Genomic DNA, 15,140 nt, shown 5'->3' with positions numbered 1-15,140 from the left:
ATATGTTTATTTTAATGTATAATTCCATGGCTGGATGTAATAAGGAGTCAGAAAAAAATAAAAAATAAAAATACAATTAATTTTGATGTTTTTAGCAAAATATAGTAAAAATGTATTTCGTTTTTTTTTTTTAATTAATAAATATATTTATTTGTATGTAAGATAAACATAATAATACAACTTATCTCTAGTCTGGATGATTTAGTTCTTGTCACCTTGTTGTCCTCCCATCGTGAAAAAAAGGCTGTCCTCACTCAGGTCCGCATGGACCTGGAGGGGGCGTGGCCTCCAGCTCCGGCTGAAAATCGGGAGTTTTCGGGAGAATATTTGTCCCGGGAGGTTTTCGGGAAAGGCGCTGAATTTCAAGAGTCTCCCGGAAAATTCGGGAGGGTTGGCAAGTATGTTATACGGCCACCCTCAGTGTGACCTGTATGGCTGTTGACCAAGTATGAGTGCATTCACTTGAGTGTGTGAAAAGCCGTAGATATTATGTGACTGGGCCGGCACGCAAAGACAGTGCCTTTAAGGTTTATTGGCGCTCTGTACTTCTCCCTACGTCCGTGTACAGAGCGGCATTTTAAAAAGTCATAAATTTTACTTTTTGAAACAGATACCGATAATTTCCGATATTACATTTTAAAGCATTTATCGGCCGATAATATCTGCAGTCCGATATTATCGGACATCCCTAATTTTTGGTGATTTAACCCCCAATTCCAACCCTTGATGCTGAGAGATCACATGACTTTACTTCCAGCAGGAAGTGGAGCCAAAAAGTCCACATAGAAATTCAGAGACACCATCTTCAGGAACCTGCAGGTGTGTGACGGGTGCAGTGACGGCGGTACTCACACGAAGGCGTGATAAAGCAGCGCCCATCCTCGCGGTCTCTCCAAGGCGTCGTAGATCAGGTTCTGGATCCTCCTCCTGCGGATGTTATTCCTCTTGGCGGGCCGGCTGTAGTTCAGGGGGGTCTTGGCCAGGAGCCCGATGGCCGTGCCCTGCGAGGCCCGCTTGAAGTCCTCCCGAGTGGCCGAGACCAGCAACAGGGCGCCATCCTTGTCCACGCCCCCGCCGCCCTGGTCCAGAGAATCCTTCTTGTGCTCCTCTGAGCCACTAGCGACAGTCCTGGACCGCAGTCCCATGGTCAGTACTGGATGGCCACGGCGGGGCGCATGCCATGGTCTGCCCCCTCTCCCCCCCTCCTCAGCCCCTGGTCATTTAGGGATGTGGAGGGAGGGGCTTAGCGCTGAACCTAGAACACAAGAGGGGTGACCAGAACAAGAACGAGGAGAAGAGGAAGAAGAAGAAGAGAGGGTGTCAGTTTATTTCCAAGATGGATACAGTTACAACATGGTACGTTGCATTTTTTTTTTTTTCAGACAACATGTGCGAAAAGGTGTAAGAAGAAGCAAAGCTTAATTAATCCTACCCCTTCTTTTACCATAGCATACATAATTGTTCACTTCCTGCTCTCATTTAGTAACACAATGATTTCTAAATAGCACAGTTCTCTTGAATAAATAGTTCAGTCAGTTAAGATTCACACGATGAGGTGAATAAAATCCCATTTTCAATAAAGTTTAAGACGTCTCTGGGAAATATTGTTTTTTTGTACTTTGTAAACACTTTGAGTTCAAAAAGCTTCCGAAACGTATTATTTTAGTCCCAGTATTGATCCCTATAGGTTAGACCACATGATATAATTAGCGCTGTAGACGTATGTTCGCCTAGCTCAGGGGTCGGCAACGTGCGGCTTCCGAGCGCCCCTCTAGTGGTTCCCTGGAGCTTTTTCAAAAATGTATGAAAATAGAAAAAGATTAGGAAAAAATTTTATTTTTTGTTTTAATATGGTTTCTGTAGGAGGACAAACACGACACAATCCTTCCTAATTGTTAGAAATCCCACTGTTTACATTAAACATGCTTATTATTAGTATATTGTTTGTAGGGCTGCGAGTCTTTGGGTGTCCCACGAATCGATTCAATATCAATTCTTGGGGGTCACGATTCGATTATAAATTTTCGATTCAACGCAATTCTCGATTCAAAAACGATATTTTCCCGATTCAAAACAATTCTCTATTCATTCGATACATAGGATTGCAGCAGGATCTACCCCAGTCTGATGACATGCAAGCAGAGTAGTAGATTTTTGTAAAAAGCTTTTATAATTGTAAAGGACAATGTTTTATCAACTGATTGCAATAATGTAAATTTGTTTTAACTATTAAATGAACCAAAAATATGACTTATTTTATCTTTGTGAAAATATTGGACACAGTGTGTTGTCAAGCTTATGAGATGCGATGCAAGTGTAAGCCACTGTGACACTATTGTTCTTTCCTATTTTTTTATTTTTTTTATAAATGTCTAATGATAATGTCAATGAGGGATTTTTAATCACTGCTATGTTGAAATTGTAACTAATATTGATACTGTTGTTGATAATATTCATTTTTGTTTCACTACTTTTGGTTTGTTCTGTGTCGTGTTTGTGTCTCCTCTCAATTGCTCTGTTTATTGCCGTTCTGAGTGTTGCTGGGTCGGGTTTGGTTTTGGATTTGGATTGCATTGTTATGGTATTGCTGTGCATTGTTTTTTTGGATTGATTAATAAAAAAATAAAAAATAAAATAAAATAGATTTTGGAAAAATGAGAATCGATACTGAATCGTACAACGTGAGACTGGCGATTTGAATTCGAATCGATTTTTTTCCCACACCCCTAATTGTTTGACTTATTTTCTTAATCCATTCCCTCATTTAATTGCACATACTGATATACTAAAGGTTTAAAGTGCAGTACGTACATACAACTGTTTTAAACTAGATGTTTCTCTAATGTTATATTTCTTCTTTTTTTTTTATGAATAATTGTACATTTTTGGGTAGCATATGTACATAAGTTTGCAATGTTCTCTATATCCAACATTATGTATTATTCTAACTGACCTCTTTTTTTAACACAATTAGTGAAGTTATTTCCCTATATTTTTTACACAATAACTCAGATATGGTAACACTACCAAGCAGTAGAGTATTCCAGTTCATTTTATCGTCTTTAATTACACCCAAAAATGTGACATCTTTCACCCTTTCAATGTCTACTCTGTCTATTTGTATTTGTGTTTGACTTTTTCTTAAACTGTTACTGAATAGCATTAGTTTAGTTTTACTCAAATTCAAGGATAGTCTGTTGTTGTCAAACCATCTTTTTAATTTGTTCATTTGTTCTGTTATTATTTGTTTTAGCTTCTGTGGGTTCTCCCCTTTGTTGTTTGCAAATAAAACTAATTTTGAGTCTTTTGTAACTTTACAAATATTGTTTATTAATAGATTAAACAATTTTGGTCCCAGTATTGATCCCTATAGGTTAGACCAGTGGTTCTCAACCTTTTTTCAGTGATGTACCCCCTGTGAACATTTTTTTAAATTCAAGTACCCCCTAATCAGACCAAAGCATTTTTGGTTGAAAAAAAGAGATAAAGAAGTAAAATACAGCACTATGTCATCAGTTTCAGATTTATTAAATTGTATAACAGTGCACAATATTGCTCATTTGTAGTGGTCTTTCTTGAACTATTTGGAAAAAAAGATATAAAAATAACTAAAAACTTGTTGAAACATTCATGAACTTAATTCTAAACATTTCTTCACAAAAAAAGGAATCTTTAACATCAATATTTATGGAACATGTCCACAAAAAATCCAACTGTCAACACTGAATATTGCATTGTTGCATTGTAATGAATGGAATAGCCTACTTGATTTGATGTTCAGTTTATGAACTTACATTCATATTTTGTTGAAGTATTATTCAATAAATATATTTATAAAGGATTTTTGACTTGTTGCTATTTTTAGACTATTTAAAAAAATCTCACGTACCCCTTGGCATACCTTCAAGTACCCCCAGGGGTACGCGTACCTTCATTTGAGAACCACTGGGTTAGACCACATGATATAATTAGCGCTGTAGACGTATGTTCGCCTCGCTCAGGGGTCGGCAACATGCGGCTTTCAAGCCACAAGCGGCTCTTTAGCGCCGCTCTAGTGGTTCCCTGGAGCTTTTTCAAAAATGTATGAAAATAGAAAAAGATGAGGAATAATTTTTTGTTTTGTTTTAATATGGTTTCTGTAGGAGAACAAACACGACACAAACCCTCCTAATAGTTAGAAATCTCACTGTTTACATTAAACATGCTTCACTGATGAGAATATTTGCCAAGCGCCATTTTGTCCTGACTTCGGCAGTCCTTGAACGCATCATAGTTTGTTTGCATGTACAACTTTCCTTGATGCTGCCACAGAAAAACGTGTTTTATGCCACTCCTTCTTCCTCTCTATTTGTCCACCAAACGTCTTATGCTGTGCGTGAGTCCACAAGGGTGAGCTTTGTTGATGTTATTGACTTGTGTGGAGTGCTAATCAGACATATTTGGTCACTGCCTGAGTGCAAGCTAATCGATGCTAACATGCTATTTGTGCTAGCTGTATGTACATAATGCATCATTATGCCTCGTATTTGAGGTATATTTAAGCTCATTTTATTTGTAGTTTCCGTTTCCTTCAACCTGAACACGTACATCTTCACCTTGGGCCATTTCCAGGAGTTATCACACCCTCTGAGAAGCCTCCGTTTTAGTAATGTTTTCCAATGTGGTAAAAATGTGTAGGATAAATATTACATTTCAACATTTCTGTCAACGAAGATTTGCATCAGCCTGCAACACATAGTCATTTTGATAGTAGTCTAATATCGCTAATATAGACACTTACATCATGTGTTGCCTTCATTTTAACACTTTATAAGGTTTACATTTTTTGCGGCTCCAGACAGATTTTTATTTTTATTTTTGGTCCAATATGGCTCTTTCAATCTTTTGGGTTGCCGACCCCTGGCCTAGCTCCAGGTATTGCTTCCTGTTAGTTAAGTAGATTCTTACCTAGTTCAAGACCCGCCCTCTGATGCCATATCGTTCTAATTAGTTAATTATTCTATTGTTATCAATTGTTTCAAATGCTTTAGTTAGATCCATAAACACTGCAGCTGCACACTGTTCAGCATCTATTGCATTGGGAATCTCTTCCGTTTGATTATAGCTATCGATATTTGCATGTTGGCTCTGTATCAGTATTGGTTATCCACGAGTTTTCTAAGTTTGTTCATGTATTTGTCTATTCTGTCGTTGAATCATTCTTCAATCGTTTTAGAATATTGCAGAAGTAAAGAAACAGGTCTATAATTTGTAAACTGCCGTTTGTCTCCAGTCTTATAAATAGAATAGAATAAAAATAGGCTTTTTGCTTACCAAGAACTAGGGTTGTATGATATACCGGTATTAGTATACTAACGCGATACTAATGAATCATATTCGGTACTATACCGCCTCTGAAAAGTACCGGTCCGCCACCCCCACCCCTAGCCCCCCGTCGTCGTCGTGTCCTGACATTGCTGGTTTACGAGCAGACGAGCATGTTCGGCAGCGCACAATCACTGAGTACTTACAAAAAAACACACATTTTGGCTTAAAAACTGAAGATAAAGGTGAAGCTATAACAATGACACGCCCTCAGGAAGAGGTGATTTAAGACATGGCTAGCGAGCTAGCGGCTAAAGTCCAGCCGCAGTCTGCAGTGTTTAAGCTACTTCCAAATCACTAATGCTTATCTCCATGGCGACAAATAAAGTAAGTTTCTTACAAGTATCATCCCTGCAGGACGAGGAATAGCTACACATGCTTCACTACACACCATAGCTCACCGGCGTCAAAATGTAAACAAACGCCATGGGTGGATCTACACCTGACATCCACTGTAATGATACCAAGTACAATAGCGTATCTAGTCGATACTACTATGATTACATCAATATTTTTCGGCATCACAACATCTTCTTTCGTTTTTTTTTAAAGGTATATTATGTTTAGAAACACATGAGGACTTTGAATAAGACCAATGTATGATCCTGTAACTACTTGGTACCGGATTGATACCCACATTTGTGGTATCATCCAAAACTAATGTAAAATATCCAAAACAACAGAAGAATAAGTGATTATTACATTTTAACAGAAGTGTAGATAGAACATGTTGAAAGAGAAAGTAAGCAGATATCAACAGTAAATGAACAAGTAGATTAATAATTCATTTTCTACCACTTGTCCTTAATAATGTTGACAAAATAATAGAATGGAAAATGACACAATATGTTACTGCATATGTCAGCAGACTAATTAGGAGCCTTTGTTTGCTTACTTACTAATAAAAAACAAGTTGTCTTGTATGTTCACTATTTTATTTAAGGACAAACTTGCAATAAGAAACATATGTTTAATGTACCCTAAGAATTTTTGTTAAAATAAAGCCAATAATGCTATTTTTTGTGGTCCCCTTTATTTTGAAAAGTATCGAAAAGTACCGAAAAGTATCGAAATACATTTTGGTACCGGTACCAAAATATTGTTATCGGGACAACACTACTTTGGGTTCCGCTTCTATGATTAACTACATAAAACTGGTTTTGTTTGATAAAAAGTACCGAAATAATTTTGGTACCGGTACCGGTACCAAAATATTGGTATGGGTATAACACCACCAAGGACAATGAACTTTTACGATTTACATTTTGTTTGGGAATTTGCCTGTTTGAAATGATCGATTACTGATATATGTTATAGAATCTCTTCAAAAAACTTTTTTTTATTGTTTCCGTATCAATTCCCGTTACAATCAGTTCAGGTCTGGGATGGACATTTCTTCACAATTTTCATTATTTCCTTTTCCGTTATTGAGAAAGATTATAGGTTTCATGTCCAGGGTTTTCATGATCAAGTCCTCAACTGACCCGGGGATCTGGAATCCGTCCTTTCAGTGGGAAAGTCCGAGAGAGATAAACGTAAACTATGGAATCCACTCAATGACGACCACGCGCATTCCAACGCACCTGTCAATCAAATCCTTAATTGGCTTCTTAAAAACACATTTGACACACACGCGCATCAGACAAAGACATGCTGCGCGGCAGCCTGGCTCTTGCGCTTTCTCGCACACACACACACACACACACACGCGCGCGCGCGCGCAATACACACTAAATAAGCCGAAATAAAAGAGGAGGAAACAAAGGCTCACCGGCGTGCATGACTGCTGATTCCTGGACTCTGGTCATCCATCAAAGCTGCTAAGGAAGCGAAGAAGAGGAGGAGGAGGGTGGAGGCGGAAGATGAAGAGCAAAGATGCTGCGTGAAGGAGGTACAACGAGGAAGTGAAGCAGAGCGGCTAAGCAGCTTCCACCGTGGACGCGACGTGGTGTGCACGCACGCTCGTGCACAAGACAGGGGGGGTGCACGCACAGGGATGGGAGGGGGCAGGAGCTACACCTTGTTCGGGAGGCGACGTGCACGCGCACGCTCAGCTCCTCTCAGCTGTAAAGAGCAGACAATCACATCCTCATCTTCATCATCACACTACTGACCTGAGAATATCATCAATGTGGATGTTTGTTGCCCTGACGACAATGTCCTCACGCGCGGTGAGAACATGAAGGTTCCATCATGACAACAGTCATACGGCCGACATGAGAACATCATGACATTGTGAAAACATGAGAATGTAACGGGGGTGTCCAAACTTTTTGACTTGGGGGCCACATTGGGCTAAAGAAATTTGGCCAGGGGCCAAAAGCCCACTGCATGTAAAGTAACCATACACACACACACACACACACACACACACACACACACACACACACACACACACACACACACACACACATATATACAGTATAGCCTATTTATTTGTGTACATATACATTTGTGTACAAACATATATACATACATATACATTATTTCCCCCAGGGATCAATAAAGTACTTTCTATTCTATTCTATTCTATTCTATTCTATATTGCCAAAAGTGTCATGACGTGGACTTTGACGACTCAAATTACTGCGTGGAATGTTTTCCCGAGATGCAAAAGAACTGGACCGGACATGGCGTGAAGGTAAATACATTATTTAATTTATCACTCAAAAAGGGGTACAAACAAAAGGCGCGCACAAGGCGGAGAAAAAACTTGGCTATGAACAAAACTAACACTTAGACAGGAACTATGGACATGAAACAAAACTACACTTACTGTGGCGTGAAAAAACAAAAACTTACGTGGCATGGTATGAAGCATAAACTATGGAATAAACAGGGCACGATAATGTCAATGTCGCCAGGACGACCAACTGAAAACAAACAGGCTTAAATAGTCTCTCTGATTACAAACAGGTGCGTGAGTCCAACACGTGAGACAGGTGAAACTAATAGGTTGACATGGTGACCAAACAAGGGAGCGTAAACAGGAACTAAAAGAGTCCAAAAACCAACAGGACATAACTAAACAAAACGTGACCACAGAACATGACAAAAAGTATTTGGCCACCCATCCAAATAATGAGAATCAGGTGTCTTAATCACTAGGCCCGGTGTATAAAATCAAGCACTTAGGCATGGAGACTGTTTCTACAAACATTTGTGAAAGAATGGGCCGCGCTCAGTGATTTCCAGCGTGGAACTGTCATAGGATGCCACCTATGCAACAAATCCAGTCGTGAAATTTATTCACTCCTAAATATTTCAAAGTCAACTTTATTATAAGAAAAGTGAAGAGATTGGGAACAACAGCAATTCAGCCACAAAGTGGTAGGCCATGTAAACTGACAGAGAGGGGTCAGTGGATGCTGAAGCGCATAGTGCAAAAACTTTCTGCACAGTCAGTTGCTACAGAGCTCCAAACTTCATGTGACCTTCCAATTGGCCCACGTACAGTATGCAGAGAGCTTCATGGAATGGGTTTCCATGGCCGAGCAGCTGCATCTAAGCCATACATCACCAAGTCCAATGCAAAGCGTGGGATGCAGTGGTGTAAAGCACGTCGCCACTGGACTCTAGAGCAGTGGAGACGTGTTCTCTGGACTGATGAGTCACGCTTTTCCATCTGGCAATCTGATGGACCAGTCTAGGTTTGGAGGTTGCCAGGAGAACGCTACATTTCGGACTGCATTGTGCCTAGTGTGAAATTTGGTGGAGGAGGATTTATGGTGTCAGGTTGTTTTTCAGGAGTTGGGCTTAGCCCCTTAGTTCCAGTGAAAGGAACTTTGAATGCTCCAGGATACCAAAACATTTTGTGAGTAAAGGCAGCTGGCCAAATACGTTCGGCAATATAGTGTACATATTAATATAATGAATATATAATTAATCTAATTGAATATTAAGAGTATGTGAAAGTTTGACTCCAACTTTGTTTACTTCCGTGACAACCTTCTTAAAGTTTTGTAATCAATCGGGAATATCAAGCAGTTAAAATGCATCAAACATGTGTGGAGAGTGTTTTTGCATTTTCCCATCATGCATTGTAACGGATTCAAATGGGTGTAATTTAGAATGATGTGTTGTGATTGGACATTTTTTTTATAACATCCACAAAGTTCAGTGAACAGGTTGTGTTATGTGTGACCATGTGTGTTGACTTGTTTTGTTGGTTGCAAATTGTGCCATGACTAAGGAAGATTATTTGGATTGGAGCTTGCAAGTAAATGCTGTGCCGTGCACACTTAAATTCATGGTCGTTGACCTGCTTTACTGACGTTGTCCACAAGATAGTGACACATTTACAGCAATTAGGCGGACCAAAATTCAAAATGAAGCTGTTGGCACCCTGCGAGCCAGATTCATTATTACACCTATGACATCTTGCGGGCCCAACTGAAGATGCCGGTGGGCCGCACTTGGCCCACGGGCTGTAGTTTGGACACGGCTGGTATACTATCATTACAACATGAAAATATGGTCATGAGAAAACAATAAGAATATCATGACGCCAACATGAGAACTGCTGAGGTGGACCTCTGAGCTCCTGTGTCCTCATCCACCCACCAAATCAATAAATCTAATATTGATTAACAGCCAATAGAAGCTAGCGTTAAATAGCAATGAGCGTTCAACTGCCTCATCAATAAACATTCTTCTCTGTGTGATTGACGACTGCACACCCACACACACACACACACACACACACGCGCGCGCACACACACGCAGAGTTAAGTGTGAGGACAGTAAGGGTTGAGGTAGATGTTTGTCAGGTAATATTTTATGTCCTGTTTGTAATAAATGTAAATAATAACAATGGATGGATTTATATAGCGCCTTGCTGGACACTCAGAGCACTTAACTGGGAGAGTCTATTATTCATTCAGCCCACATTCACACACGAGTGGTGGTAAACTACATCTGTAACCACAGCTGCCCAGGGTGTACTGACGGATTCGTGTCATCGGCCTCTGACCACCAAACGTTCATTCGCCTCGATTGGAGGCAAAGTGGGTGCAACGTCTGGGCACAGGGCACAACAGTAGTAACTGGTAGGGAGGAAGCAAGATTCGAACTTGGAACCCTCCAGTTACTAGAGCACCCCATGCTCTACCTCCTGAGCCACTTCTGCCCAATTAAATTAACATCCGTTGTGATATGATGGAGATGTTCAAATTGAATGGCCTCTTCTAGAACACTTCTAGAATGGACTCTTCTGGAACAGACATACGGCAAAATTGGTATTAGAATTGTAAAATAGACACTTCTAGAACGGACATATACCGGAATAGATTCTTTCAGAATGGACTCTTTTTGAACAGACATACGGCAGAATAGGTTAACACTTGTAGATTGGCCTCTACTAGAACAAGTACCAGAATTCATTTATAATGGCCTTTTGTAGAATACCACACAAATAGACACATCTAGCATGGACATTTGCCAGAATAGCTTCTTATAAAAATGGACTCTTCTAGAATAGACATACGGCAGAATATGCAATGGTCTCGACTAGAACATGTACTAGAATAGTTTTTTTATGGCCTTTCCTGGAATGCCACAAAATAGATACTTCTAGCATGGACATTTATCAGAATAGCTTCTTCTAAAACAGACTCTTCTAAAACAGACTCTTTTGGAACAAACGTCTTCCAGTATGGATTGACATATGGCAGAATAGGTTATTATACAATGGCCTCTTCTAGAACACTTCTAGAATGGCCTCTACTAGAACAAGTACCAGAATTGATTTTTAATTACCTTTACTATGATACCACAACAATAGACACATTTAGCATGGACATTTACCAGAGTAGCTTTTTCTAAAATGGACTTTTCTAAAATAGACATAGAGCAGAATATTAAATGGTCTATTCTAGAACACTTCTAGAATGGCCTCTTCTAGAACAAGTACCAGGATTTATTTTTAATTTCCTTTACTAGAATACCAACAAAAATAGACACTTCTAGCATGTACATTTATCAGAATAGCTTCTTCTAAAATGGACTCTTCTAGAACAGACATGTTCCAGTATGGATTGTTCTAAAATAAACACTTCTAGAACGGACATATACCAGATTAGATTCTTCCAGAATGGACTCTTCTTGAACAGACATACGGCACAAAAGGTTATTATACAATGGCCTCTTCTAGAACACTTCTAGGATTGCCTCTATTAGAACAAGTACCAGAATTGTTTTTAATGGCTTTTTCTAGAATAGCACAAAAATAGACACTTCTGGCATGGACATTTATCAGAATAGCTTCTTCTCAAATGAACTCTTCTAGAACAGACGTGTTCCAGTATGGATTGTTCTAAAATAAACACTTCTAGAACAGACATATACCAGAATAGATTCTTCCAGAATGGACTCTTCTTGAACAGACATACGGCACAAAAGGTTATTATATAATGGCCTCTTCTACAACACTTCTAGAATGGCCTCTACTAGAAGAAGTACCATAATTGATTTTATTGGCCTTTTCTAGAATACCACAAAAATAGACACATCTAGCATGGACATTTACCAGAATAGCTTCTTATAAAATGGACTCTTCTAGAACAGACATACGGCAGAATATACAATGGCCTCTACTAGAACATGTACCAGAATAGTTTTTTTATGGCCTTTTCTGGAATGCCACAAAATATACACTTCTAGCATGGACATTTATCAGAATAGCTTCTTCTAAAATGGACTCTTCTAGAACATATGTGTTCCAGTATGGATTGTTCAAAAATAAACACTTCTAGAACGGACATATACCAGTATAGATTCTTCCAGAATGGACTCTTCTTGAACAGACATACAGCACAAAAGGTTATTATACAATGGCCTCTTCTAGAATGACCTCTATTAGGACAAGTACCTAATGGCCTTTTCTAGAATACCACAAAAATAGACTTTTCTAGCATGGACATTTATCAGAATAGCTTCTTCTAAAATGGACTCTTCTAGAACAGACATATGCCAGATTATGCAATGGCCTCTTCTAGAACACTTCTAAAATGGCCTCTACCAGAACATGTACCAGAATAGTTTTGTATGGCCTTTTCTGGAATACCACAAAAATACACACTTCTAGCATGGACATTTATCAGAATAGCTTCTTCTAAGATGGACTCTTCTAGAACAGACGTGTTCCAGTATGGATTGTTCTAAAATAAACACTTCTAGAACGGACATACACCAGAACAGATTCTTCCAGAATGGAGTCTTCTTGGACATACATACGGCACTATATGTTATTATACAATGGCCTCTTCTACAACACTTCTAGAATGGCCTCTACTAGAACAAGTGCCATAATTGATTTTTATTGGCCTTTTCTAGAATACCACAAAAATAGACACATCTAGCATGGACATTTGCCAGAATAGCTTCTTATAAAATGGACTCTTCTAGAACAGACATATGGCAGAATATACAATGGCCTCTACTAGAACATGTACCAGAACAGTTTTTTTATGGCCTTTTCTGGAATACCACAAAATAGACACTTCTAGCATGGACATTTATCAGAATAGCTTCTTCTAAAACAGACTCTTTTGGAACAAACGTGTTCCAGTATGGATTGACATACGGCAGAATAGGTTATTATACAATGGCCTCTTCTAGAACACTTCTAGAATGGCCTCTATTAGAACAAGAACATTAATTTTTAATTACCTTTACTAGAATACCACAAATATAGACACTTCGAGCATGGACATTTATCAGAATAACTTCTTCTAAAAGGGACTCTTCTAGAACAGACGTGTTGCAGTATGGATTGTTCTAAAATAAACACTTCTAGAACGGACATATACCAGAATAGATTCTTCCAGAATGGACTCTTCTTGAACAGACATACGGCACAAAAGGTTATCATACAATGGCCTCTATTAGAACAAGTACCAGAATTGTTTTTGAATGGCTTTTTCTAGAGTACCACAAAAATACTGCTGCTGTGACCCAAGGTCACCTCCATATTTATACTGTTGACTGTCAATCAGAATGTGCAATAATGTTATGTTACTTACTGCGCCTTGTATATACATTTTTTACTTTTAGCTAAGTACCGTGTGACTTGCTGAACGGTGGACTAGCAAAGTAAGATTTTCATTCTACGGCAAACTGTCTGTTTAACTGTGCATATGACAATAAACAATCTTGAATCTTGAATCTTGAAAATAGACACTTCTAGCATGGACATTTAAGAATAGCTTCTTCTAAAAGGGACTCTTGTAGAACAGAGGTGTTCCGGTATAGATTGTTCTAAAATAAACCCTTCTAGAACGGAAATAAGAGAATAGATTCTTCCAGAAGGGACTCTTCTTGAACAGACAAAAGTCAGAATAGGTTATTATACTTTTTTAGAATGGATATGCCAGAAAATATTTTCTACAATGGTGATTTTCTACACTTCTAGAATGGACTCTTCTAGGACATACAGGTACTAGAATAGATTCATTAATAGATTACAAAAGCACACGTATTCACTTAGAATGTTACAAAAAAGAAAGACCCTCGAATGAGTGATGCATACAGTGGTTACAAATACATTAGAGGCAGCCACTACAGTTGACATAATTCACACAAAAGTCATAATTCCTCTGTGATTGTTAGTGCAATTCTAATGAAGCTTTTGGCAAAATGAGGATAACAGGTTATTTTTTTGGTCAGCAGGTGCTTGTTTGAAAGCCTGCTGGTCACTAAACACTGCAGGAAAGCAGCAGCAGAGCACGTCAAATACGACCGCAAAATTCTACATTCACGAAATAAACGCCTGACAGCAATTGCATGCATCCGTCCTTGGTAGCAGACATGGTGCCTGTTGTATACTTTATACCATACTGGACACTGATCTGTCAATCATCACTCTGTCACCTGCTGGTCATTCCTGTATACACAACATGTGTGAATGAACTGGCTGCTAAAAGGTGGACACACTTCAGTCCATATCCCCGTTGGTAACGGAGAAGGAGGAGGAGGAGGAGGAAGAAGAAGAGGAGAGTTTCAGTTTCAAGTAGACAAGCAGAAAAAGAATTGCTGAGCTCAGCGTCGGTTCTGGTGGAAGCTTCCGATTACACAACAGCTCGTTGCTTCGACTTGTCTGATTCCGAATGGGGAGTCCTTAATTGACTGTTGACAAGCCAGACTGAACAAGAAGAAGATCAAGGATTCGTTTCACATTGAGTAGATGCAGAAAATGGGAGGATGTGTGGGAGCTGTGGAGGTTGACGGCTGATACTTCCTCTCCTTCAATTATTCATCCCAAAAACAAGGTAAAGAGTCAAGTCTCAACACACATTCCAAGATGGCATCTGTGGTGTGGGTATGCAGTTCCAACCCCCCCCCGGCAACCACCTGAGGTTTGACTCTTCATCATTTGCAGAACGAGTCACGGGCATCTATTCATCACCCGGAATTCTCTGTTAATGGCCCTGTCGAGGCCGCGCTTCACGAATCCGAGGTCACGTCAACAAGGTCTGGGCGCCCGCTCTCAATCAGCTGGAAAACTTTTCTGATGGGAGCTGGAGGAAGAAAAAACTGAGGGGGGGTGGGGGGTCATCGCACGGCCACCAAGCGCTGGCCTGAAGTCCTGTTGGTGAACCATGAAATCACTTATTGACACTTTAACAATAATACTCATTCTCAACTTCATCCAACTATACACAATACCAAAATAACAACAACCACTAGAAAAGTATTTTTGCTCTAGAAATTTGCGTGAATGCTGAAGAGATGAAGCAGAATTTAAATGCTGGACAATAACATTTAATTACGGAAAAGTG

At 39.3% G+C, this 15,140-nt stretch overlaps 1 protein-coding gene and 1 long non-coding RNA gene across 2 annotated transcripts in view; one reads left to right on the top strand and one right to left on the bottom strand.

Annotated features, from left to right (window-relative positions):
- kcnq3 (potassium voltage-gated channel, KQT-like subfamily, member 3) overlaps positions 1-7,302 on the bottom strand; it is a 68,804-nt gene extending 61,502 nt beyond the window's left edge. The window contains exons 1-2 of the mRNA XM_061979138.2: positions 7,136-7,302; positions 853-1,255 (exon numbers count right to left, since the gene is read on the bottom strand). Of these exons, the coding sequence (XP_061835122.1) occupies positions 853-1,145 (293 nt within the window). The 5' untranslated portion in view covers positions 1,146-1,255; positions 7,136-7,302. The remainder of the gene's footprint in view (positions 1-852; positions 1,256-7,135) is intronic.
- The window catches only part of LOC133618616 (uncharacterized), a 69,200-nt gene that overhangs the window by 19,024 nt on the left and 35,036 nt on the right, over positions 1-15,140 (top strand). The gene's annotated exons all lie outside the window — the stretch shown is intronic.

The sequence above is a fragment of the Nerophis lumbriciformis genome, linkage group LG19 (assembly GCF_033978685.3).
Source record: "Nerophis lumbriciformis linkage group LG19, RoL_Nlum_v2.1, whole genome shotgun sequence".
NCBI lineage: Eukaryota > Metazoa > Chordata > Actinopteri > Syngnathiformes > Syngnathidae > Nerophis > Nerophis lumbriciformis.
The sequence above is the reverse complement of the archived record's forward strand: the minus strand, read 5'-3'. Positions and strand labels throughout refer to the sequence as shown.